We start from the raw sequence: 26,753 nt of genomic DNA, 5'->3' as shown, positions 1-26,753 counted from the left end.
TTTTAGTCCCTGCAAATATAGAATATTTGGTTTTGGTCCTTGGTATTTTGTTTTAATCCTTGTAAAATCATTTCATATTGAAATTGGTCCCTATAATATTCATTTTAGTCCTCATTTTGAGGGACTAAAATCAAATATTCTACATATTACAATGACCAAATCCAATATGAATCAATTTTAAAAGGACTAAAACAAAATACCAAGGACCAAAACCAAATTTTTTATATTTGCAGGGACTAAAACCAAAAAAATATTTTTACAGGGACTAAAACCAAAATGTCAGATATTTGCAGGGACTATTGTCATATTTAAGCCTTGATAATATTAAAAATAAAAATCTTGCAACTCTTTAAAAAAATATGAAGTGACATATAAAACAAATATAATTCTTAGAGCGTTGAAGGCATTTTTAATTTTCCCCAAAGCACTTTCTTGCACCAAATCAAAACACAAAACTTCTACGGATCTTACTGAGACTAGCTCTGTTACTGTGAATACCAGATCCAAACATGGTGTTATCAAAAGCAATCTCAGATATTGTGATTATAGGATTATAGGCAATCTTGATACTCATATATTTTGCATAACAGATGCTATATCTGATTAGTTTTCTTTAGGGGGCATGTGCAGCCCTATACTTTTCATGGTAGGTTTCCCTTTGTTTTTGTTACTTTAGGATAGCCTTTGGCTTCCTTTCTCTCTTTTGTGTATACAGGTTCAGACCTTAATCCTGGTTTGCATTTTATTTTCATTGCTTTGACAAAAAAAAATTAATTTAAACAGATTTCTAGTTAAAAAGTGAATTTTCAAAAAAGCATGTTGTCTGGGGTAAATGTGGCTGAGTCGTGGTTACATGAGGTGACAGTGGTAATGTATTGTAATCATGGTTGAATCCCTTTCTTGAACTTGGGGTTACCCATTGGTGGGGATCCAAGAAAGCTTCAGTTTGGTACCCTTTATTTGAGTGTATTCATAGTAGATTGTCTGGTTGGAAGAGTAAAAATCTTTCTTTGGGAGTTCGGCCGATACTTCTCAAGTCTGTATTGTCCTTCATACCGGTTTATTTTCTTTCCTTCTTCAAAGCTCCCTCAGGTATCATTTCTTCGATTGATTCTATTTTTAGCAATTTTTTGGAGAGGTTGTGAGGATTTTAGGAAGTTGTCTTGGATCAAATATGATACTTTATGTTTACAAAGGGAGAATGGAGGTCTGGGGGTGAGGAGGTTGAAGGAGTTTAATTTATCTTTACTTGGGAAATGAGTTTTATGGGTGTTGGAGGAAAGGGAGAGTTTGTGGTATAAAGTGCTTTGTGCGAGATATGGTGGGGGGTTATGTTTTGGAGGAGGGGAGGATCAATTTAGTGGCAAAACTGGAATCTAATTAGAATGGAGGGTGGCGTGTTAGACAAGCGTTGGTTGTTGGATAATATTACTATAAAGGTGGGGGATGAGATGTCTACGTTGTTTTGAAAGGATCCTTGAGTTGATGGATCCACTTTAGAAGCTCATTGTAGTAGTAGGATTTTTGATTTGGCTGACAATAAATTAGCCATTGTTGCAGAGATGCACTCTTTGAGTTGGGAGGTTAATGGTGAGGCGTGGAAATGACGAAGGAGGCTGTTTGTGTGGGAGGAGGGATTGGTGAGTGAGTGTGTGGATCGGTTGTCTCATGTTTTTTTACATGTTGGAGTGGCAGATCAGGGGGTTTGTAAACTTCATATTCTTCACAACGGTAGTATACGGTCAAAAGTGCTGATAATAACTTCACTGATGTTGAAGTTGTTTACAATGAAGGTTTTAATCATGTGTTGTAGCTCAAGACGGTTCCGCTCAAGGTTAATATTTTTAATCTAGAGTTTGTTTTGTGAATCATTTAGCAACAGAGGATAACTTGTTTAGATGGCATATTTTGGTGAATTTTGTTACTTTTTGTTCGGTTGATTGTGGTTTAGTGGAAGTTCAGGACCATTTATTTGTTAATTGTGACTTATATGGCCGACTTTGGCTCTTTATTTCTAGTTGGTTAGGAATTTCAACGGCTTTTCATGATATTTTAATAGATCATTATCTTCGGTTTGGTGGGCTGGGGGTTTTTTCCAAGAAGTCTCATCTGACTTTTAACATTATATGGATTTCGGTGCTTTTTACTATTTCGAAGGCCCGCAACGAGAGGATTTTTTATAATAAGACGGAAATACTTCTTTTTTTTATATGAAAAGGTTAAACTCCAAACTTTTTAGTGGTTAATATCGTATTACATTTTATATGATTTTGATTACTCTACTTGAAGGTTGAACCCTTTGTTGTGTTTACATGCTCTCTCGCTTTTTTTTTGTTTTTTTTTGTTTTTTTGTAATATTTGAGTTTTTGGTTACTTGTTGTAGCTTGGTTTCTTTTCTGTAATTTTTGGATTTTTAAGTTTTCTCTGGTACATCTAGGACTAGAGGGGCTTATTTTGGTTTATTAATATATTCGTTTAGCCTTTTCAATATATATATATAATTCTTAGAATGTTAAGGTGACTTTAATTTTTATATATTCAATGCAATTTTTTTTGTAATCTCCAATATTTTACATAATGAAAATGATCGATGTTGTCGTTTTATCACTTGTCTTTATATATTTGTTGTGTAATTATTTATATAAATTATGACGCCCCCACTGATTAAAATTCCTGGATATGCCCCCGATGGATAAAAATAAATCCATGTCATTATATAATTTCCATGTTATATTTTTGCAAAATACTAACAATAAATAAAAAAATTGGTTTAGCCATAATTTATTACAGAAAGACATATTGCAAAGTAATGAGAAAATTGATCATTGAGCCTATTTTGAATTATGTGACCCATAATTTGAGGTTAATTGAAGAAAAACATGCGGTGTTTTTCCCCGTTCTCTTTTGGTTCATTTGATCCTATCAAATTGGACTAAGTTGTTCATGAACTTGAATCCAGTCGATTTCGAGTATGAAAAAAATGTTTGGGACAAACTCGAGTTGAGTTTTAAGCCAATTCAATTATTATCGAGTCGAATTGAACCATGTTAGACTCAGCTAGACTCATTTTCAATCTAGATGTTTGAGAGATTTTTAGTTTTAAAAAACAAAAGAAAAAAGGGAATGGAGGGTTTGATTCATATATAAGATACCTTCGGATTATAGAATCCAAAAAGATGTTTGAGAGATTTTTAGTTTTAAAAAACAAAAGAAAAAAGGGAATGGAGGGTTTGATTCATATATAAGATACCTTCGGATTATAGAATCCAAAAAAATTTCGTCAGGCTTACATGGACAGGGATGGTAAATTCTATAATTTGGAAGGTTTTTGAGAATAGGGGAGAGGAGAAATTGAATAGAATAGGTGGTAAATTCACTAAAATGGTGTGATCATCATGACTGCTCAAGTCAGGCTCGCCTTGACTTTACTATCTTACTTAATTTAACAATTTCCTTTTGAAACTAAAAATAGATTAGTATCCAAAAAAAAAAAAAAATGAATAGATTAAAGGATATAGTTTTTTGCTTTGAACATAGTTGAGATTTTGATGGTCAACTCTTTAAAATAATGTCCAATTGGTTGGTTTTGGTAGACATGATACAGAGATACATGTGTACGCTTAGCTGGATTTTACTTTTATATAGAATTTGTAAGTTGGAAGCTATCATAGATCTATATTTCACTTTTATATATAGAATTTGTAAGTTGGAAGCTACCTTAGATTTTGAGAAATGATATTCTGACAACCACTTTTTGACAACTTTTGGACAACTTTCTCTCTCATACTCACATGATGTTGTTATTCTCTCTCTTCCTTTTTCTCTCTCCATTGTTTTTGACCAATAAAAAGTGAGAAAAACAAGGTTGTCAACAAAGTTGTCATCAAATAGATATCAAAATATCACTACTCTTGAATTTTTTAGCAATTTGTCATCAATATGGGTTTCTAATTTTCAAGTCAAAGTGGATGAATGAGCTCAAAATTAATTGATTTTTCTAGGTGTGACTTTAGACGTAGCCGTACATTAATGTAATATACACATGCAAGGATCTAGTGTGGGGGCAATGGGGTCAAGCGACCCCACTTGCCTCCACACATGTATTGTATTTTTAACCCAAATTTAAATATATATCTAGTTTGACCCCTCTTTATATAATATTATTGTTTTTGCATACTCTATTTATTACATATAAAATATTACAAAACTAAGAAGGATCCTAACGAGTGTTCTAAGAGCACTAGTTAATAAATCAGAATAAGTAGTTTTTTTATAAAAAGTTGTTATAATTATTATATCAATACAAATAATGCTTATTTTTAAGATAAAATTTTATTTTATGAAATCTTTAACCACTTATCTCAGAGCATATCGTTAGCAAGATCATACACCTATTATTGTAATATAAACTATTCTTATATTTGTTGAAAAAGGTTGTGACTGACGCTACGTTGGTGGCGAAAAAATAATTAATTATGGTTATATTATTTATACCCTGCTAGAAATGGACAAATATTTTAAAAAAAAATCAACATTTTAGGGCAATTATAAATATAACTTGTATAATTTTCGCACGCTTACGCGTTTATAAATTTTTTATGATATAACTTGACTCCATTTATTAAAATTTCTGGATCCGTCACTGAATATACACCATTTAAAATGGCAACTTAAAATGAAGGAAGGAAGTATCCTAAATAGTTTATTTTTTTAACAAGTATATAGTTTTTTTTTAAGGAGGTAAATATATAATATTGTAATAGTTGATAAAAATGATTTTATATGCTAAAAAACGATTTTATAAATTTGTAAATAAAATTTTTTTTTGGAACTCGATTATTTTTTCATAATATATATATATATATATAGAGAGAGAGAGAGAGAGAGAGAGAGAGAGAGAAACTTTTTTTTTGAAAAAACTTATTGTAAATTGATTTTAAGTTGGCTCACATATATTATGAAAAACAAAATAAATATTTTAAAAAACGAAAATAAATATACGAATATTACAATTTTATAAAATCTTTTTTATCAACTATAATAATACTTCGTACGTTCATAGTAAGTTGCCATTTAAATTTATTTACGCATATAAAAAAATTGAGTTCCAAAATAAGTACAAAATTAACTTCCTTTGTTATTAATTTTACGAGTATTAAGTATACACCAACTTTTTTTTTCAGAGTTCAAAACTAGTTTACTTTATAATGAATATCAACTATAGCACTCCCTCCAATCATATTTATAGACGAAATTTAAGTCAACAAAAGTTGATGTATCTGGTCCAAATTTTAAACCAAATATATCAATTTTTTTTGACCTAAATATCTCTTATAAATAGGACTAGAGGGAGTGTATCATTAAAAAAAAACTGACACAAGGACAAACCGGTGTTCGTCTTCAGTCTAGTATCTTAGTATGTATATATGTTTTTGTCCAGCTTGTTATTGTTGAAATGAGAAGGACAAAGTGTGATTACTTGAAGCACACATTAGTTAGAAACCAGTTGAATAACTAGTTTTTAGTTTTCTAACTGTTTACTAGGAGTTAGTTATGATATGCAACTACCCTTAGTTAGAGATACAAAGGCTCGATATAAATAATTCTATCACTGCGCAGTGTATAAATTAGATTTGTTAATGCAACTATTTTCATCTTAGTCTCTATACTTGAAAATCTATCTATCTTCCTTCATGAAGTTCAAGCATGTTTTTCTATATTATTAACCAAAGACCGAACCCTAATCCACATATTTAAAGGATTTAATTATTTAATGATTTGTCAGCTGTGTTACATCATATATACCGTTAATGGTATATGTATTTTTATCAATCTTAAATGACCAAGTTGAAAAGAAAAAAAAGTCTATAATTACTCGAAGATTGGAGAAATGTTGTTGGACGGTGCACCTCACATGGTCTATTTTATTTGTACCCCTAGGTGGTTTCATTAGCGTAGTTAGTGCTTACCACTACTTTCCTCTCTAGAGAGGGTTTCATTAGTGTAATGTATACACTATAAAATGCTTTAGGAGGAAATCCAAAAACCCACAATCATTTCTTAACTCTTCTCATGAGTTTTCATTTCCAATATAAAGACAATAACCAAGATGATTTCTCAGCCAATCTTATTAGCTTTGATTCTATTCCTCCTTTTCCTTATCCAACTCTTTTTGTTTAAGAGAAACAACAAACCAAAGGAGCATTTACCTTACCCTCCAAGTCCACCAGCAATACCAATAATTGGTCATCTTCATCTCGTCAAACCCCTCATTCATCAAGCCTTTCGCGACCTCTCTGATCGATATGGACCCCTTATATCCCTTCGACTTGGCTCCGTTCCATTTATAGTTGTTAGTTCCCCATCACTCGCAAAAGAGTTTCTCAAAACAAATGAACTTGTTTATTCTTCCCGTAAAATGAACATTGCCATCAACACGGTTGTCTACGACGATGCTACTTTTGCCTTTGCCCCTTATGGGACATATTGGAAATTCATTAAAAAGCTTAGTACCTTTGAGCTCTTAGGCAACCGGACTATTGGACAATTCTTACCAATTCGAACTCGAGAACTCAACGAGTTCATTCAAACTTTGGCAAATAAATCCAAGGTTGAAGAAAGCGTGAACCTCACTCAAGCTTTGTTGAAGCTTTCCAACAACATAATATCGCGAATGATGTTGAGCATTGAGAGCTCAGGAACGGATAGTCAGGCTGAACAGGCGAGGATGTTGGTTCGAGACGTGACCCAAACTTTCGGGGAATTTAACATTTCAGATTTTATAGGATTTTGCAAGAAGTTGGACTTGCAAGGTCTCAAAAAGAGGGCATTGGATATACATAAGAGGTATGATGCTTTCTTGGAGAAGTTAATTTGTGATCGCGAGGAATCACGAAGGAAGGCCAAGGTTGAGGGTGGTTGTGAGGATAGAGACGAAAAAGTGAAGGATTTTCTTGATATGTTGCTTGATGTTTCCGAGGCCAAAGCATGTGAGGTCGACTTTACGAGGAACCATATCAAATCGTTGATCTTGGTACGTGTATATATACATTCTCTCATGCTTTTATACACTCCTAGGATTATATATACAACAATCATATGTAGAGACTATTTTTTTTTTCTACATTCATTCAACATCTTATTTTCTATCTATCACTCTCATCTTATCACATCATAATTTATAACATATATCTAACCAATCTCTATTTCTTTCTCTTTGAAGGTATATATACACAAGATGTATGAGTGTCCATTGATAATTTTTCTTATTTATATTGTTGGGACTTATAAATGTTCCACAATTTTGACTATGGATCCTACCAAATCACATGTATCACATATAAGTTTAGTGAGACGCATATGAATTATATTCAATGTGTGAAAATAGATTATTCAGTTGTTGCTAATATTTCTTTTTGTTATTAATAAAACTAACTCTCGTACATTTAGAACAACTATTTTTTTCAAATACTTTAGTGGCAAGAATTTTACTTCTTAAGCTGAATAAGTGGTGAATCCTGAGTTCGAACCCAGGTCCTTATACATTGCAATGTCTTTACCAATTGAGTTATATTCACCGACTTTTATACCAACTTTAAGTGAGCAACTATATTCTAACGTTTAAATCTATTGTTTATTATTAATAATTTTCAGGATTACTTCACAGCAGCTACAGATACAACTGCCATTTCATTGGAATGGACAATAGCAGAACTGTACAACAATCCAATGGTACTGAAGAAAGCACAAGAAGAGGTGGAGAGAGTAATAGGGAAGGAAAGACTAGTATGTGAAGCAGACATTCCAAACCTACCTTATATACAAGCCATTATAAAAGAAACATTGAGGCTTCACCCACCACTACCAATGATTGCTAGGAAAGGAACAAAAGATTGTGTGGTCGATGGGAAAATGATCACAAAAGGCTCAATAGTTTGTGTGAACATTTGGGCTATTGGAAGGGACCCAAAGACCTGGAAAAACCCCCTAGAGTTTAGGCCTGAAAGGTTTTTAGAATCTGAAAAAGGGAGTGATATAGATATCAAGGGGCATCATTTTGAGTTGTTGCCATTTGGTTCTGGAAGGAGAGGTTGCCCTGGTATGCCTTTGGCCATGCGCGAATTGCCGACTGTGATTGGAGCTTTAGTACAATGCTTTGAGTGGAAGATGCTTGATTCCGAAAGTAAAATATTAGATCAAGGCAATACAATCGATATGGATGAACGACCTGGATTGACCGCTCCTAGAGCCAATGATCTTTTGTGCATTCCAGTTGCACGATTGGATATGATTCCTTTAGTTCAAGAGTAGTTAAAGCAATTGTAATAAAGTATTGTGAAAATTTCTTTCAAATTGTTTTTCAGGGCCAAGGGCCTAATATAAGATAAGTTTATTTATTGTATGTTTATTTTAAATTAATAAAATGAAGTTAAGTAAAATTTATTTATACATTATTATCTCTATTTAGGAGAAATGATTCAACTCTCATAACCAACTTGTTGAGAGTTCTCAACAGCTACTCCTGAGAGGCTGAGAAATTCTTTGATGCAAACGAACATAACACCTCATAGTTTAGAAACAACCAATCAGAAAATGATTCAACTCTCATAACCAAATTGTTAGCATGCCTTTATCATAAACTTTAACTGCTCTCAATTCTAAAATGGACGGTCGAAGGGTTTTTAATCAAAGTATTCAGGTTTAAAAATATGTGCGAAATTGTCTACAAAATTAATCAAAGTATTCAGGTTTAAAAATATGTGCGAAATTGTCTACAAAATCATCACTTAAGTTATTGGGTTAAATATGTTTTTGGTCCCTATAAAATTGGGAACTTCTAAGTCATCACTTAAGTTATTGGGTTAAATATGTTTTTGGTCCCTATAAAATTGGGAACTTCTAAGTTTAGTCCTTACTTAATTTTAATAGATTTTTTAGTCCCTACAAAAAAAATTACTTATAATTTTAGTCCCTATTACAACAAAGTTTGTTTAATTATCCTTAAACTTTTAAATTATTGAACGATTTTTTTAGACACATTTAGAACACTATGAAATGTTCATTTACTAAAATTTAGAATTTTTTAACATGAAACGAATTAAATATGAATTTTTTAAAACAACAAAAGTTAAAGATAAAATTAACAAAATCTGGACGTAGAAATCAAATTTTACGACAATTTTTTGCAGAGGAGCTTTTAGTAATGTTCTTAACACGTCTTCAAAAAAAATTGTTCAAAAGCTCAAAAGTTTAAGCATAAATTAAACAAATTTGAATTGAGTTGGGACTAATATTGAGTGCAGAAAAAAATTAGGGACTAAAAGAACTATTAAAATTAAGTAAGGACTAAACTTAAAAGGTCCCAATTTTATAGGGACCATGACCAAAAACATATTTTACCCTAGGTTATTTGCCAAACTTATTAGACCTCTTTTAGATACCATCATATAGACCATCTTCAAAGAATTTTCTAATGTGGGAGCGGAACTTTCGAAAATTTCGTCACTCTAGATTATTAACTCAAGTCCAAGAAGAGCTAGGAGGATGTAGCCTACAAGGCAAACTTGAAAAAGACATACGATAATATAGACAAGGTTTCTTGCAAAAGTGATTGGTAGATTAATATTTTATGGTTGTTTCTTTTCCCACTCTACTATCTTCTCATGCGTCTTTCAAAATTTCGAAAATAGTCCATTTGGAACATACAGGAAGGCAAGAAAACAATCAATGAAGTCTTCTTAAAGGTGCTAGACAACTATATCAACTGGTGCAGATATTGTGAACTCATATCGCATGGAATAGGTCAATTACTTGACCTGACTCATGCATCGGAAAACAACCTCTGAGAATATCATAATGTGATTTTCGAGAACATCGGAACGTAACTTTCAAAAGGATTGAAATGCAATTGTTGATAATTATGTATAGGGGTATTTTCGAGAGCATGTGAGTGATGAGTGTTAAACCAAAATGGATTAAGAGCAGTAACCTTAGGTTTTGATGATATCAAAGTATTTAACCTGTGAGTTCACGTAAAGTCAATGTTATGTAGACTCAAATCATCATTCGTGAAAATATGGTTTCAAATTATATAATCTGAATTGTGTCAGCACAGAGACTAAGTCAGTGTTGTTTAGCTTACACATTTATTTTTTCGGCAAAATGAGGAAACCAGGTTGATTTGAACATGCATACAAGAAAATTATAACCAAAAAATTTAATGAGAGCATATGAAACAACGCACGTGTAACATAAAATTAAAATAGTGTCGCCAATATCCAAAGGTTACAACCAAATTCAACTAAAAAAATTTAAAAAAATTATTATTATCCAAATGTTACAACATAGTCATAAAACTATTGCATAGCATGGCCACCCCTACCACCCCTAACACGTACACAACGTTAAATCTATCCTCCATGAACCTCTTGTAGGGTCAGGATTTGAACATCGAACATCTAACTTATTCATCTTAGTCTTTTTTTTGTGGTGGCCGAAGTTTAAACTCCAGACCATGCATATTTTATGCACTGTCTATACCAACTGAGTTAAGCTCATCTTAATCTCTAGTTGCATACTATTTGACCCAGCAAGAAAAATCCAAAAAAATAGAAATAAAAATGCGGTAACCTCATCCAACTATTAAAAAATGGGGTTAATTAAGTAAATGATCCTTGTAAATATTCAGAATTTTGTTTTTAGTCCCTATAAAATAAAATCACACGTTTTACTCCTTATAAAATTTTCCATCGGCATTTTTAATCCCTATAAAAATTTTCCATTAGCATTTTTAGTCCCTGTAAAAAATTTCCATCAACATTTTTGGTCCCTAAAATGCTTAAGGAAAATGTCAAAAGGACTAAAAAATGTGATTTTATTTTATAGGGACTAAAAACAAAACCATGAATATTTATAGGGACTAAAAACTTAATTAAACCTAAAAAATGCTTTTACAAGACAACAAGGATTCCACGATTGAACTGAATAACACACTGGAAAAGATTTCTTCTTCCACGATCGAACAATGTATCATAGAGCAAAATCGATTAATCATAATCTATTATCCCACTATCATCATCATTCCACTAAAAACCATGCAAAATCCTTAATCCACACACACTCACATCAACCTCAAAACCAAAAACCAAAACCAAACCATCACAAACGCAAACACATTCCCTTCATAACCGAAATCAAACAAATCGAAACCTCAGAACAAGCTTTATCTCTCTTTAATCATTACAACGAACTCGGTTACAAACACTATTACCCTTCTTACGCCGCATTACTCTACAAACTCGCCCGTTCTAAAAACTTCCATGCAGTAGAAACCATCCTCACCCAAATGAAAAACACCGATATTCAATGCAATGAAACGGTTTTCATCGCGCTTTTTCAACATTATGGCCCATTAAAAGCCATTGAACTCTTTCGGGCTATGCCGAAATTCAACTGTGTTCGTACATTGCAGTCTTTTAACGCACTTCTGAATATCTTAGTTGATCATGGTATGTTTTGTGAGGCTAATGATGCTTTTGAGAGGTGTTATGAAATGGGTTTTCGTCCGAATACTGTTACTTTTAATATTATGATGAAGGGTTGGTTGAAGAAAGGTGAATGGGAGAATGCGTGTAAGGTGTTTGATGAAATGCTTGAGAGGAAAGTACAGCCTAGTGTTGTTAGTTATAATAGTTTGATTGGCTTTTTGTCGAGGAAGGGTGATTTGGATAAAGCGATGAGGTTGGTTGAGGATATGAGACGGAAAGGGAAACGTGCGAATGGGGTGACGTATGCGCTTTTGATGGAGGGTTTGTGTAGTTTGGGGAAGTATGAGGAAGCTAAGAAGTTGATGTTTGATATGGCGTATCGTGGGTGTAAACCTCAGCTTGTGAATTTTTCTGTTTTGATGAATGATCTTGGGAAGAGAGGGAAGATTGATGAGGCGATGGTTTTGTTTCGGGAGATGAGAAAGAGACGGATTAAGCCGGATGTTGTGACGTATAATGTGTTTGTGAATTATCTTTGTAAGGAAGGGAAGACGGCGGAAGCTTATAAGATGTTGGTTGAGATGCAGATTGGTGGTTGTGAGCCGAATGCGGCCACGTATAGGATGTTGCTTGATGGTTTGTGTCGGAATGGGGATTTTGAGAGTGGGTTGAGTGTTTTGAATTTGATGTTTGCGAGTAGACATTGCCCGCGATCAGATACGTTTAATTGTTTGGTTGTTGGGTTATTGAAGTCTGGGAATATCGATGGTGGATACTTTGTTTTAGAAGAGATGGTGAAGAGAAAGGTAGATTTTGATTTGGAGAGCTGGGAAGCTGTGATAAAATATGCTTGCAGTAAGGATGATAAGGGTGGCAGTATGCTTTTGACTACACTTGCAGGTTGAATTCTGTGTTCTATTTTGTTTGGAATCCGTAACGATCATGTACACCATACTCTAGTTAAAATTTTGAAATTTCAGCACTTTATAGAATTGTAATCTACCAAATAAGAAAGGAATGATACTGGTGTAAACTTGTTATACAGTTTTGTAGTAATTATTTAAAGGAATGGATTTTTTAAGTATTTTATTTTTATTCAATAAGCCAACTAAATTTGTAAGTTCATATATAATATTTGATGTTGTTTAGTTCTAACCACTCCGAGATAGATATCAGCTCCATGTATACACAACAACTCCTCTCATCAACTCCATATCATTTTATTGCAAAATAAGTTAATAATATATTATTGCTTGTGCTGTTTCATGTCTCGCTATTTATACCGATCCCCATTACTCTATCATCTCATCAAAACACAACAGCAAACTATCAAACACTGACAAGCATGGCACGCTTTGAAACTCTTGCTACCACTATGCCCCTCAAAGCAGTAATGTTTATGGCATTGATATTCGTTATAGTCACTTCCACAACTTCAAGTCGAATTCTCAATGAACTAGAAACACCAGAAGAGCCAATTATTGATTCTGCAGAGTCCCCTGTTTCTGCCATTCTCCCTCCACTTCCCGCCCCAACAACAGCCACAACAACCAGTACTGATATTCCCGATCAGCACCACACACTATCGTTTTTCATGCATGACATTCTAGGCGGCTCCAATCCAACAGCAAGAGCAGTCACCGGAGTCGTTACAAATCCGGCCCTCAATGCTCAAGTTGCATTTGCAAAGCCAAATGGTGCAAACCTTCCTCTAAACAACGGTGTTCCACAGAACAATAACAACAACGGAATTCTAAACAACAACAACCTTCCTTTCCTAACAGGACTCAGTGGAAACACAGGAAACGTGTTCAATAACAATAATAATGGGAACAACAATTTCCCGGTGACAAATATGAATCAGATACCGCAGGGAACTACGGTGCAGGAGCTGATGTTTGGTACAATGACAGTGTTTGATGATGAACTGACAGAAGGTGAAGAGTTGGGATCAGGATTAGTTGGAAAAGCACAAGGATTTTATATAGCAAGTTCAGTGGAAGGAACAAGTCAAGTAATGGCATTCACTGCAAAGTTTGAAGAGAATGGTTATGAAGATAGTCTCAGCTTCTTTGGAGTCCATAGAACAACACAAGTTTCACAATCACAACTTGCAATCATTGGAGGAACTGGAAAGTATGTGAATGCTAATGGATTTGCTATTATTAAGACATTTCCGGTCAACGGTCAGCAACATAACACTGATGGACTTGAAACTCTCTTGCACCTTACTGCCTATCTTTCCTATTAGTAGCATTGTCTTTTAATTTATGTGTTGTGAATGAACTTTATGTTTTCAGTTTACAAAACTATTGCAAAAAATTTGTGTTTTGTGTAATGAATATCAATTAGTGATTGTATTGTACTTTTGAAAAGGAAACAAAATATGTTATGCCTGAATTTGACTTTACCACAAACCATGATTGAACTGCATTGCTTGTAAATTGTATTCTCTGTTTTATGAATTCCAAAACTAGAATTGCAGGCCTTAAAACACTTCCTGAGACTGGAACATGTTTTGCCATCATGACATTTACAGTAATATAATTGTTACTCGTACAGGTTCTTAGACAAGATGGTTCATCCATTATTTGGCCACTCGGGTCACGATCTAGATGTCCAATTGTGGATGTGAGGGGGTGTGTTACTAGTCTTACATAGGATGAGATATGACTTATAAATGAGTTTGTAACTAGGAGACATCTCTGATTTTACAAATCAGTTTTGTAGAGTTGAGTTACACAATTGGGATCTCCTCTACCTCACACTCTAGGCCTAAAATATCCTATGTTGTTAGTAAACTTAGCCAATTTTGGATGCCCCATAGATTCTCACCTACTAGCTGCTATGTGTGTACTTAATTCATAAAAAATAAAAAATCAATCCTCCCTCTCCACTTACCCAGGATTTTATGATTCTGGCTGAGGAGTATGCCTTGATACAAGAAGGCTTACCACTAGTTTTTGCTTCTTCCTTGGCTCCTCATTGGTATCTTTGGAAAAGAAAGAAGCAACCATCGTGTCTCGGTCCTCCTCTGAACTAGAATACAGGACCCTGGCTCCTGCTTGTGAAGCTCATTGGTTTCTGTTTCTCATGCGATACTTGCAGATTCCTAACCCTTCACCCGTGTGGTTGTCCACTGTAATGACAAATCTGGTCTGTACATTGCAGCCAATCCTGTACATTGTAGTCCGAGACATGATCCAAGCCCAGTTTGTTACATTTGCTGCCTATCCTATCCAAGGACCAAGTGACAAATATCCCCACCAAGTCTCCATCCTGAGTCATTTTCATCTTTGCACAGCAAGCTTGAAATTATTGATATTCATCTTTGCACAGTAAGCTTTAATGACTAATTTGCTAGATAAGTTAGTTGGTGATTTTCATTTTTCAGTAAGCTACTTCTAACTCTGCAATCGTTACATAAACCATTTAACATGTCTTGCTTGCAGAAATCACGCAATGGTGGATAAAACAACCAATCAAGATATTTCATCGCTTTTTGTGAGTAAATGTTTCGTAACAACTTTATCAACAAAAAAGAATTGCAACGATAAGCACGTAAAGAAATATATTTACACTTTCATTCATTCATCCATTCAGATACATATTAGTATTACATATCTTTCCTACAAAGAATAATGAGATCTTCTCTGCTATAAAACAAAGGAATAAAAAGAACTCCCTATCATAATCATAAATAAACAGTAATCTGAAAAAGTGTTTCCATTCCATTATTAGTACTTCTGTGCTGATAAGGCAACTGTAACGTCTCAATTTTCGCATACCCTCTTGCATTTTCATATTTTCCAGTACCTCCAACAACAGCAATATAGGACTCATGTGTAGCCATTCTATGCACTCCAAAGAAGTTAATAGCATCATCATCATCATGACTTTCATCACCAAACAAAGCAGTAAATGCCATGGTTTGACTGCTTCCATCCAATGAACTAACCAAATGAAATCCTTGTACTTTACCAATAACATCTGAATTCAACTCATAACCTTTTGTAATTTCATCATCAATCACTGTTATTCTTCCAAATAAAAGCTTCTGTAGAGTTGCTCCTAGTGGAAGTTGATTCGGCGTAACGTAAGGAAGTTGGTTAGAGTTACTATCTATAACAACCTTGTTTTTGTCAATGTTTTTTATAATTGTTTTGCTTGAGGGAGAACCATTTGTACTAATACTAGTGTCAAAAATTGGTATGCTACCTTTATTAGGGAACATTTTGTTATTTGGTTTTGAGAAAGGAATGTTAGTGGTTTGTTGTTGTGTGTTGACAATTATGCCATTCATAATTCTTTCTGAAGGGTTTGATCCACCTAGAATGTCATGCATGTAGAAAGTGAGTGGTGCTGAAGAGGGAAAGGCTGGCTTAGTTTGAGTATCCTCTTCTGTTTTGGCATACTTTAGGGTGATGCTAAAGAGGGAAAGGTGGATTACAATGATTTTTAAGGAAAAAGAAGTGAGTGAGAACCTTATGGCCATTTGATTTTTAGTCTTGATTAGATGGGATTCATTATTGGTGTTGAATGATGAAAGGAGATAATTGTAAGGATGTACTAGCAACATTTGTATATATAGTTTATAGGAGAGATTTTGAGATTGTAAAGGAGTTGGAATGGGGCAGGTTATTTTGCATTGAGGTTGGACTATATTTTCAATTGGAGTTGTTGCTCACCAAATCAGATTTCAAAAGTGGAGTAGCTAATGGCATATAATTTTAAGAAATGATAATTTACATCAGTATTTTGATGTCAAGTAGTGTGTACTTTGGTTTTTATGCGTATCTTTAAAACGTGTATAAGTTGCAGAAGATAAAAAGTAAGAGAGTTAGAGATAAACATAAATGATGTCATATATAGAGTTGTCATATATAGAGTTTATATTTTCAAGTTCATATTAATACTTTGTTGGACAACTAAATAGTTGTCAAAATAACATTTCTTGAATTGAAATTAAGGGTCCATTTGGTGGACAAGATACGAAGACAGGATATGATAAAAGTTTAATCTACTGTTTGGTTGGTGCGCTAAAAGGAAATGATAACTTAAACCTATTTCTAATCATATTCTACTCACTCTTTGTTAATTTTATCCTTAGGTTTTGGTGGGTTAGAATTATCCTATCATGATTAGCACTAAAATCCTTATTTTGTCCTCTCTCTCAATTCATCGTTCATGTTCTCTCTGCTCTCCATACATCGACCTCTACCTCTTCCTCCATAACTCTTCAACGCCATCTCTTCTATTTGTCAAATATATAACCCCAATTCTATCCTACAATCACTTTTTCCTCCATCTACTTAATTTTTTGTCTATTTCTTTCTTGATTATCTATTTTGTATTCAAGTCAAATTTGAAAAGTGATGAACCAGAGAATTTATGAATTTCGTATTATCTTCAATAGAGACAACAATTGGTTTGGTTAAGAGTTTGGACTGTGATTGTAAATTTTTTAATTGATAGAACTTTGTTGTACTTGTCAAAAAAAAAAAAACTTTGTTGTAATTGAAGAAACAATTTTGTTTTTAATTGAAGAAGCCGTTAATTTTTTTTAATTGTACTTTGGAAAATTGAAGAAGACGGCACCCCTAAAACAAAGGAAGAAGACAATTCATAATTAATAATAACTTAATTATATTTAATTCAAAAATGATAAAATATACATAATTAATTGCGGTGGTAATTTTGTCGTTTAATTGTGATATATATGATATTATGTTTATTATCGCATCAAACATGAGATAGGATAAATGTTCATCCCATCTATATCATTTTCTATCCTTATCCATTTTTATATTATATTCTATCTATATCATATCATGTGCACTAAACAGGTTCTATGTTGTGTCCCGATCCAACCTAAAAGATTTCAATTGCTCATAGTTGTTTACTTTTGAACTTGTTCTGGTACTTTCTCGTAAAAAAATTGCTCTGGTGCTTTCTTTTTCACAGCCGTCCACGATTATTTAGTCAAAGAAATTAAGCAATACTAGCTGACCAGTAACAATTAAAGTAAATCAGTCACACACAGAGAAGTGCATAGAATTCTCGTTGCTTTCACATGGTTACCTTTCTTCTCATAAATTGGTCAGAAGGAGTAGATTTCCAAATTAAAGCAAAATGAAGTGTACACACAAAAGGCATGAAGAGGCTTTTTATCTATTTGGTACCATGAAGAGGCTGTTCTTGTCGTGTAATAATTATCTTTTTATTACAATCCCAAACTCTCAAATAATACACAAAATGTAGTACATAACTGATTTTTTTTACTAAAATATGTTTATAGCACTTCATTCATAAATAAATTATAGGTATATATATCTAACATGTACATCATCTTTAAAAAAAAAAAAAACTACAATCTTAGTTTTACCCCTCCGTTTGAAAATCAAACTTTATTTATCTCTTAGTTTTTTTTAACAAGAAAAAAGGACAAAACAAAAACAAAATTAAAATCTCAGGCGAGCAACTCCAAAAGCATCATCCAGAAAAAAATGATGGAATTGAGGAGGGAAAACAATAAAAAACTTTAGAACATCTGAAGAAAAGCATCATGTTTAATAAGCTAATCCGCACTCGTATTGCCTTTATAGAGGGTATGATGAAAATTAACAGTTCAATCTCGATGTTGCAACGGGACAATCTCACTAATTAAAGGAGCGTGAGGATAGGAGGATTAATTAAAAAAACTACATCAACCTTTACATAACAAAAGTATGGGTCATGTTAACCAGTGCCCCGGGGGCACTGGTTAAGGAAGTTAAAAGGGAAAGTTTTAAATTAAAAATGTCACTTTTTATACTTTTATGACCTTGAATGCACAAGTTACAATGTAACATTACTACATTTGGCTTCTTTAACCAGTGCCCCGGGGGCACTAGTTAACATTTTCCCAAAAGTATTGATAGAATGAAATTACGCTAAAAGCAGAATCACCACTTTTCTGATCTGATCAGATCAGATCGGTATAAATACAAGATCGCGTTGATTAGGGGGGAAATTAAGGGTAGATGACCTTGTGTATTCTATTAACTATATAAGAAAACAAATGCCTATCAAAATCTCACAACTGTCCTTGCCACTAAGTTTTTAACTTCACTGTATTTTCACTTTATTGAAGGGTAAGATGGTAACAAATTTTCAAATGGGAGACTCCTGAGTTTTTTACCACAATCTGACTTTTATACCCTTTTCATTACACTGTTGATTTAATTTAATAAAGGGTACATATGTAACAAGTATGAAAAATGCCTACCAAATTTGCAAGTACAGAGGGAGAATAAATCAATGTTATATTTGTCACATGACCACTTTAATTCAAAAAATTGTCATCACTTTAATTCAAAAACAGATTCCTTTTTTCTCTATCCCTCTGCAACCAAAACAAAGCTATTATCTCTACTCTTCTCTCTCTGTCAAGCACGCTTCTTTCATACTAAAAAACTCAACCAAAAATTTCTTTCATTTCTCCCATTAAACTTCTGGTCTTCATATCTCAATGTAAAATCAAAACAAATCGAAAACGGGTTAGTATGTGTTTCAATTTGTTTTGATTTGTATGTATTTCGATTTTTTTTATTTGTCATTCGATTGGAATATGATTGATTTCTCATGCATAATCTGTTTTTTCTCAGTTTTGAAATGTAAAATAAGGAGAAATCTATGTGATTATTAGTAACCATCTATTCTTCAAGGTATGGAATTCCATAATTTTAAAATGTTTTTCAAAACTGTATTAAATTTCGCATGCAAGGTGTTTGTTTTAATGTCTCGTGTTTTAATGTAGCTATATTTTTATGCCAAAATTCAATTTTTTTGGGTTTAGGTCATTCCATTAGATGGAACCATTATCAACTCGTCTGCAAGATTTGTTGGTTTGAAGTTTTGATATGTTTAGATTCATTTAAAGGATGTGTTTTTCTTCATATGTTGCTGCATTTTTATACCAAAACCGTGTTTTTTTTTGTTTGTTCAGATCATTTCATTAGATGAAACCTTTGTTAACTCGTCCTCTTCATTTGTTTGTTTTTAGTTTAGATGTGTTTATCTTCGATCTGTTATGAGGTTTGTAGATCATTTGATTATGTTATGCTACCCTTTTTTACTGATATTGTTTTTTCAGTTGTTTTTAACTTCTAATGTGTTCACAATCACTTAAATAATCTGATTCTTTTTTGGATCTCTTATTGTTGTTTATTTCTGTACTTGAGGTTATGCTTGGTTGTTATAGATATGGATAATCACACTCACATAATTGATACCTTTCCCAGGGTGACAACTTTCATATTACTCTTCCAAAATAAGACCTTGCACCATTTAAAGATATGATGCACTTCAACAAAACTTATGAAATGGAGAACTTCAAGGTAGTCAATAATGACTTGGTTGTGAAGGCTTGTGATCATCGACTCATTGTATTATTTTTCCACCGTCATTATGTCTGAATATTTTCATGATATTCCTATGGCAACCCTCTATTTCAAGGACTTTGGTGAAGTTCTGGCTGGTAAATACAGACGAGATTTGTTGGTTGGTGAGTGATTCTTTCGATATCAATTAATTTTTAAAATTTATTTTTGTCATATTCTTTGATTATCTGTTAAATGTGTGGCAGATGCTATTGAAGCCTTCCAAGAAGTAACAAATACAAACAAGAGCTCCCTAAAAAAAAAAAAATACAAACAAGAGTTCTGGTAGATTAAGAACAATAACTTTCACTCTTAAAGATGCTAGGTAAATACAAATGTCCTAATGGTTTACTTCATATTCAATTTTGAATATATTGCCACACACATAAATGGAGGGGTTTATCCACTTTGCTTCACAAATACTTAGGATGGCACTCAAGTTCTGTTCAATACATATTTGCCCCATGTTGCTGAGTTTATCAAGACGTGAGTGTAAATTTGTCATGTTTCTTACATCAATCTTGATTTCTTATTAAATTAACTATGAAATTTATTTATGGATTTTTCATCACAGATTTAAAGCTCTGCCAGCAGATGTTGTTGGGGAATGTCAGAGTGCTTCCCAATTCAGTCAAAGTTCCCAGTATTCACAAAATCAAGATATTATGTCTAAAGCCACCTTCATGACTCTTGCTGAGATTAATAAAATCAAAAAGGATATTTTTCTACACACTTCGGCACACCTACTTTACAATTTGAATGGGATACCTTATGTTTCATGACACCTTCATTACTCTTAAATATTTAATTGCAGGAAACCTTATGTGTCACCGTAGCAGAAATTAAAAAATTGAATGCTACCAGACACAGATGGTTGTATGATGGCTATAACGAATGCACCAAGAGTGTCAGGATGGACGGTGGCAAGTTAAAGTGTACGAGTGATCATGTCAATGAAAAGCCATTGCCAAGGTATGAAGCTTTATATTTTGACTCAAATTGTACAAATGAGAATCCATTCCCAGAGATATTACATATCTTTCATCAAATTGTTTATAACATTTAGATACAAGGTTGAAGTTCATAACTCTGATAAATCAAGATTCCTGTTCTGGGATGCACAATGTGCTAAGATCTTGAAGATATATGTTGCTGATTTGAGGGCACATATGATTAAGGTTTGTGGTCCTTTGCGTTAATTTCCTACCACCCACTTTTGATTTCACTCAATTTTAAACTATATGTTTGAACTGTCATTGCTCCGATAATGTAGGCTGCTCATACCAAGCCACGGAAATACCCGAAAGTACTTGATCAATTGTTGTGTGAAAATAAGGTTTTTCAAGTGAAAGCACATCCAGGAGAAAATCCATCCTTTGTAATCCAGATCAGTGATAGTGAGCTTCTTCTGAAGAATCTTGAAACACAGTTTGGTTTGTTAGAGGTATTGTATATGGGTCAACTCTACAATCACATTACTCTTTATCTATATAATTACCTTTAATCTCATAAATTTAAAATTAAGACATCTTCAAGTATAGAACCTCTTGGACTTGAGATCATTTCAGAAAGCAAGGACACTTCAATGGATCCTGTTGTAAGTAACTTGATTATATTCAGATTTATAGTCTATATGTTGAATGTAACAGCTTGCAATATATGATGATAAATCATTGCTTATATCGTAGGAGTCGCTTTGTGGTGAATATGATCCCAATGTAACTTCTTCTACTCCAGCAGCCAAAAGACTTTCCTTAGATGACCTTGATGCTGAAATCATACCTTCAACTCCAATAGAAGTTCAGCCAACTCAACTGTCAACAACTAAACTGGTAAAGAATCCAAAGAATGCAAAGACTCCAAAGCTGGAGTGCTAGATGTTTGTTGTTACATAATTTTAATAAGTTGTTATGTTTGATCTTCATGCCCAACCTATGATGCCTTTTTTTGGAATTAACCGAACTATGTTAAACATTTGTATTTTGAAACAATTCCTTCTGATGATTACTAACTTCAGCTGATCCTTTGGTGTACTTGAATATTCAGTATTTTGTTTAAACCTCTACTGAGATAATTATGCTCGAATGAACAAATGTGTCTTGGTGAATCAAAAATTATATCTTGGTCAATTATGTGCAATAGATGTCACATTTTGGTTCAACAAAAATCTATGTTTTTATTTACCTCTATTGCCTATTTTACCTTCTATCATTTCATTTGAATTTCAACTTTGTTTGGGGGGAAGCCTATTTTTCAGTTTGAAAATTTGAAATTCAAACTTTTCTACTTTGACAATTTCAGGAAATAGCATAGCAGAATAGAAGTTAGTTCATAGTATGGCAATTGTTTGTTTATATTATATTACATTATATGTACTATTTTCATTTATGTGTTGCACTATTTGTACTAAAACTGTCTATTGATTTATGGCAAGTTTGTATGATTTAGTTCTACTAATTCATTAAAATTTTATGTTATGTTAACACATTTCTACGTTTTACACTAGCTAATATATATTGTTCTTACTAGGTATAAATAGGATGGTGGAAATAATAGTAAACTATATTGTTTTTATAACAATGACAAATAATATTACATTATTTGCACATATTAGTGTACTCAATTAACAAATTTTAATATGCTTATTATGCTTTAAATACTTTACATAAATATGCTTATTATGCTTTCATTACTACCGATCAATTTATACATTATTATGCTTTAAATACTTTACATATTTTCACTATGGACAAACAAATACTGTGCCAAGCACAGCCGAGACAAGACACGCGGCGGAGCCGCGGCCATAAAGCGCGGCGAAGCCGCGCTACCCGTGCTCAGCACGGGTATCTCGACTAGTGTATTGTGATCAGTGAAGAGTGCAGGAAAAATTGGTCCCTTTGGTATGACCCACAAGCATTTAGTAGCAAACATTGATCATTAGGTGAAAAAGAAAATACAATGAAAAAGTTTGCTGTAAAAGAATGTGTCCCAAACCAGCCTGTCCTTAAGTGCTCCCTGCTACCACTGTCAGTCTCGCATGCATTACATTGTCTCCTCAATTTATTTTTAAATTAAGGTTCTCATGCTTAGTGAAGAACCATATGATTGCTAATTTCAAGTGCCGATCAATTTCAGGGTATTGATAATTATGTACTCCTCCTTCTCTTGTTGTTCATGTTTGAAATGGCTGGTCCTGTCACTTATTTTGAATTTCGTCTTAGAAATCGTGATTGGACCTAATACAACCCCACAAAACTAACTTCTGATGCGAAGATTATCCCCACTTATAAACACATATTCATGTCATATTTTGTTTGATGTGAGACTATTTAACAGACAATTTACATTTAAACTCATATTTTAGATTTTTTTAAAAATCAATCAGAATTTGCACTGAAATATAGATCCTTCGATCTTGATCGAACAATCCAAATTCATAATATTACATGACCAAATTAAAAAACTTGCAAGCACTTCTACTTCAATGAGGAGGAGTCATCGGTAAATAAGGAAAGAAAGCCTGCATTACAAGTTAAATGGTGACCCATCTAACCGAAAATAGTACTATTCATTTACATAACATACATTAAGATTGATAAGTCATCTAGTTGAGGAACTGAAAGTGAGGTTTAGAGTTATGACCCCACCATGTTATTATGCATTTTCACTTTTTTGTACTCACATTCTTGACAATTTCTACATACCAAATAGCATTTTGCTTCTTATCATACAAAGACACACATTTCTAAAGGTGCACCAAACAAAAGTAAACTTGAGAGGGAAATCTACGTTTATATAAAAGAAAAATCTAGTCAATAAAAGTTGATATATTTGGTCTAAAATTGATCCAAATATATCAACTTTTATTGATCAAATGTTTTCTTATATAAGTAACTCATTGTGCCAATCGCGGAAATGCTAGAGTAGAAGATGATGATGATGAGGATGAAGATGTTGTAGACGGCCATAGTTGTGCACTCTTCACCTTAGATACACTCGCCAGTACGTCTAATGGTGTCACGTCTCCGATAATTGTTACTTTCTTTGTCTCCATTTCTATGGTGAATGATTTCACTCCTACACAACATTATTAACCCAAATAATTTGTGTTTAACATAAATTTTTATACACTTAATACAAGGAGAAAGTAAACTATTCATGATTTAATATAACAAGAACTCACCTTCCATTTTTGAGATATGTTTTCTAACTTTTCCTTCGCAAGCTTTGCAATGCAATGACACCCTTAGAACCACAACCTAAGGTTTCATAAAGATAGATCATTACTACAACATGTAACCAAAATCAAAGTAATTAAAACCTATATATAATTATATATCATAAGCACGGTTTTGGTATGCAATTATGAATTATGATCAAGTTACGCTGCGAACTTTAATATTGCGACAAAATAAGAACAACTACAACCAATATTACTGCAACTGCGATTGTGATATCGTTGTGGAGACCTCTAAAACTTTTATATTGCGACAACAATTACAGTTGCATACCGCAATTAATTAGAAATAGAACTACTATTAAAAAAAACAAATCTACTCTTATTTTCACATTCTTTTGAGAAACAATAACAAACATAAAACAGAATTAAAACAAAACAAAAACCTGGTTCTTGGAAGCAAGAGGTGAAGAAGAGGTCCGAATTAGGGCATGAGAATCGTTTTTTCGTTTCATATCCATGGACATGTCTTTAACATCATGCATAGAAACCATTTTGCTGGACTCAGATATCCAATCGATGAATGGCGCAGGCGCGTCATCGAGGAGATATCTTGTCGACGACATGTCGTTGACATGACTGGAGCTTTTTCTACGTATCTCGGTACTACTGTTTTGTTTTTGTTTATCTGCTGAACTCTTTCTATGTTTCTCAAAGTAAGGCATAGGATTGATAGGTAATTGAGATGAACAAGGAACATGATGAAGTTGATTTTTCCTTCTTTCATGATCATAGTTTTTGGTGGTTCTGCTTCTTCTTAGTATAGAACGTTGATCTATACTACTATGTATTATTGCTGTTGAAGAAGGGGAAGAACAAAACATGTCCATTCCTTTCATGGATATAAGTTGAATTGAAGTTAAGTTGATTAATTTGTTTGGTTTGTAGAAATAGAGAGAATGAGTTATTGTTGGAAGCAATGGCTTTTTAAGTAGTAGTAGCTGAAGGTAATGAAGGCTAAAGGGAGTGTAATTGAAAGATCTTTCTAATATTGAGGGAGGGAAAAGGAGAGATAATGCATTATTAGGTCCCACTGTAATGATGTCTTGGAAGATTTGGGATTAATCTCGATCTTCAAAGTTGTATTTCTCTTTAATCCTTAATTCTTTGTCTAAATTATTATTTTATCCTTTATATTTATCTTTTGCTTGTTATTAAAAAAAAAAAAATCTTTGCAACTTTATATGGACAAATAAAAATATTACGTGGACACTAAAAATGTTATACTTGGATATGGTTGAAAAAAATTCTCTCTTTTCCAATTTCATAGTCTTGTTTTTTTTATATGATGTTGAAATACATTGTCATTTTTTATGTTCAAATAACATCACTCATATGCAAATTCATCTATTTATTCATCTTTGTTAAATTGGTTCTTACCGCCGGTTGAACTAGTCGTGGAATATCTATCACACTTGGCTTTTCGTGGGAAAATACTTAGGTGATATTGATGACTTTAGTGTATCTTTCATGATAGAGAATGATACATGAATGGTTACAATAAATTATTTTGATGAAAGAGAATGATTGATTAATCACTATCATCAAAACTCAATGTCATCCAAATGAAACCCCTTTTTATAGTGAGTAACATGTCAACATATTCTTCTAAAATCACTAAAATGAGTGTCATTTTTCGAAAATCTCTAATTCAAATTATGATTCATCTTTTTAAAGTTTAGACATAGGATTTGTGATATACTGCCACTTATTTTCTTCTGTTAGAATTTGATGTTGCTATTGTTCTTTCTCCTTTCTTTTTTCAATACAAATATAGTCAAAAAGGAGCATATAGATATACGGTATGAGTAATGTTGTTTGTTGTAGGTAAAAGGATGAATTTATAATATCTTATTAAAACTTTAACAACTAAATGAATTTTGACTAAAAGATGAAGAAGGTGCAAAGAAATATTTTACTAGCATAACTTTTTACTCATTATTATGTTTTTTTTAGTTGTTAGAGAATTAGAAAGTGTGCTAGCTAGTCTTTGCTGTGATATGATTACTACCACTAGTTGTGGAATTAACAAAAGTTTAGGGATGACTACCGACTTGTATACTTCTTCTATTATTGATGCATCATTGTTTTTCATAGAGGACTATGTTTTCTACAAAACACTAGGCTCCACATTTCATTTTATTAATTGTATTCTTATTACTTTTCATATTTTGGACGAAATTTGTGGCCGGGTGCGCCGTGGATATGAGACTATAAATTAACAAGTCATGTTTTGGTGCATTTTCAACCAACAAACTTAGGAAGACATGTTTAAGATCAAATTTTGGAATTTACAAAAAAGAAGACAACTAAACGACATATATACATGATGTGTAACATTTCATTAAATTCAATAGGTTTACTTGTTTGACATTTCAAATGAAAAAAAAAACTTCAACAATGAAGTCATATTAAATTTCATTACTAAAGTTTTCATGTTACACGCGATGTTTTTAAGTTGTTGACGTCATTTTGTAAATAAAAATAGTTATCTCTTTGAACCTTGAACATCTATGAATATCTTTTGCCAGAATTTGGGGAATGCTTGATGAGAGAGGACAAATAATAGGTCAAAAGGTTGGTTATGAAGCACCACTCAAGTTTCAA

General features: G+C 32.9%; 5 protein-coding genes and 1 pseudogene across 7 annotated transcripts; 4 read left to right on the top strand and 2 right to left on the bottom strand.

Annotated features, from left to right (window-relative positions):
* Positions 1–5,951: 5,951 nt before the first annotated feature.
* LOC146930558 (cytochrome P450 93B16-like) lies at positions 5,952–8,438 on the top strand. Its single transcript, XM_085702039.1, has 2 exons — positions 5,952–7,033; positions 7,654–8,438. Exons 1-2 carry the CDS (start codon positions 6,110–6,112, stop codon positions 8,308–8,310), a joined length of 1,581 nt encoding a protein of 526 aa, XP_085558165.1. The 5' UTR covers positions 5,952–6,109; the 3' UTR covers positions 8,311–8,438.
* A 2,585-nt stretch (positions 8,439–11,023) lies between these two features.
* On the top strand, positions 11,024–12,567 carry LOC146930557 (Tetratricopeptide repeat (TPR)-like superfamily protein). Its single transcript, XM_085702042.1, has one exon. The coding sequence runs from the start codon at positions 11,024–11,026 to the stop codon at positions 12,389–12,391; it is 1,368 nt and encodes a 455-aa protein (XP_085558168.1). The 3' UTR covers positions 12,392–12,567.
* Positions 12,568–12,712: 145 nt separating this feature from the next.
* LOC146930556 (dirigent protein 10-like) lies at positions 12,713–13,886 on the top strand. The gene has a single exon (XM_085702043.1). The coding sequence runs from the start codon at positions 12,832–12,834 to the stop codon at positions 13,735–13,737; it is 906 nt and encodes a 301-aa protein (XP_085558169.1). The 5' UTR covers positions 12,713–12,831; the 3' UTR covers positions 13,738–13,886.
* A 1,162-nt stretch (positions 13,887–15,048) lies between these two features.
* LOC146930555 (dirigent protein 24 pseudogene) lies at positions 15,049–16,200 on the bottom strand (annotated as a pseudogene). Its single transcript, XR_015008342.1, has one exon. The product of XR_015008342.1 is annotated as a dirigent protein 24 pseudogene (transcript).
* A 3,974-nt stretch (positions 16,201–20,174) lies between these two features.
* LOC146930554 (uncharacterized) lies at positions 20,175–22,045 on the top strand. Of its 2 annotated transcripts, XM_085702037.1 has the most exons (7): positions 20,175–20,231; positions 20,334–20,392; positions 20,481–20,878; positions 20,973–21,084; positions 21,180–21,350; positions 21,432–21,503; positions 21,595–22,045. In XM_085702037.1, exons 3-7 carry the CDS (start codon positions 20,820–20,822, stop codon positions 21,781–21,783), a joined length of 603 nt encoding a protein of 200 aa, XP_085558163.1. In that variant the 5' UTR covers positions 20,175–20,231; positions 20,334–20,392; positions 20,481–20,819; the 3' UTR covers positions 21,784–22,045. The 2 variants fall into 2 exon arrangements, with proteins under 2 accessions (XP_085558163.1, XP_085558164.1); XM_085702038.1 differs by lacking the exon at positions 20,175–20,231 and having other exon boundaries at positions 20,317–20,392.
* Positions 22,046–23,415: 1,370 nt separating this feature from the next.
* On the bottom strand, positions 23,416–25,111 carry LOC146930553 (uncharacterized). The gene is made up of 3 exons (XM_085702036.1): positions 24,533–25,111; positions 24,093–24,168; positions 23,416–23,986 (listed from the first exon to the last, which is right to left on the bottom strand). The coding sequence occupies exons 1-3, from the start codon at positions 24,983–24,985 to the stop codon at positions 23,805–23,807; spliced, it is 711 nt and encodes a 236-aa protein (XP_085558162.1). The 5' UTR covers positions 24,986–25,111; the 3' UTR covers positions 23,416–23,804.
* Between the last annotated feature and the right edge of the window lie 1,642 nt (positions 25,112–26,753).

This window comes from Medicago sativa, chromosome 4 (assembly GCF_051527215.1).
Source record: "Medicago sativa cultivar Bolivia chromosome 4, Bolivia_mono, whole genome shotgun sequence".
In the NCBI taxonomy this organism is placed as follows: Eukaryota; Viridiplantae; Streptophyta; class Magnoliopsida; order Fabales; family Fabaceae; genus Medicago; species Medicago sativa.
Note: the sequence above shows the minus strand (reverse complement) of the source record. Positions and strands in the feature narration are given on the sequence as shown.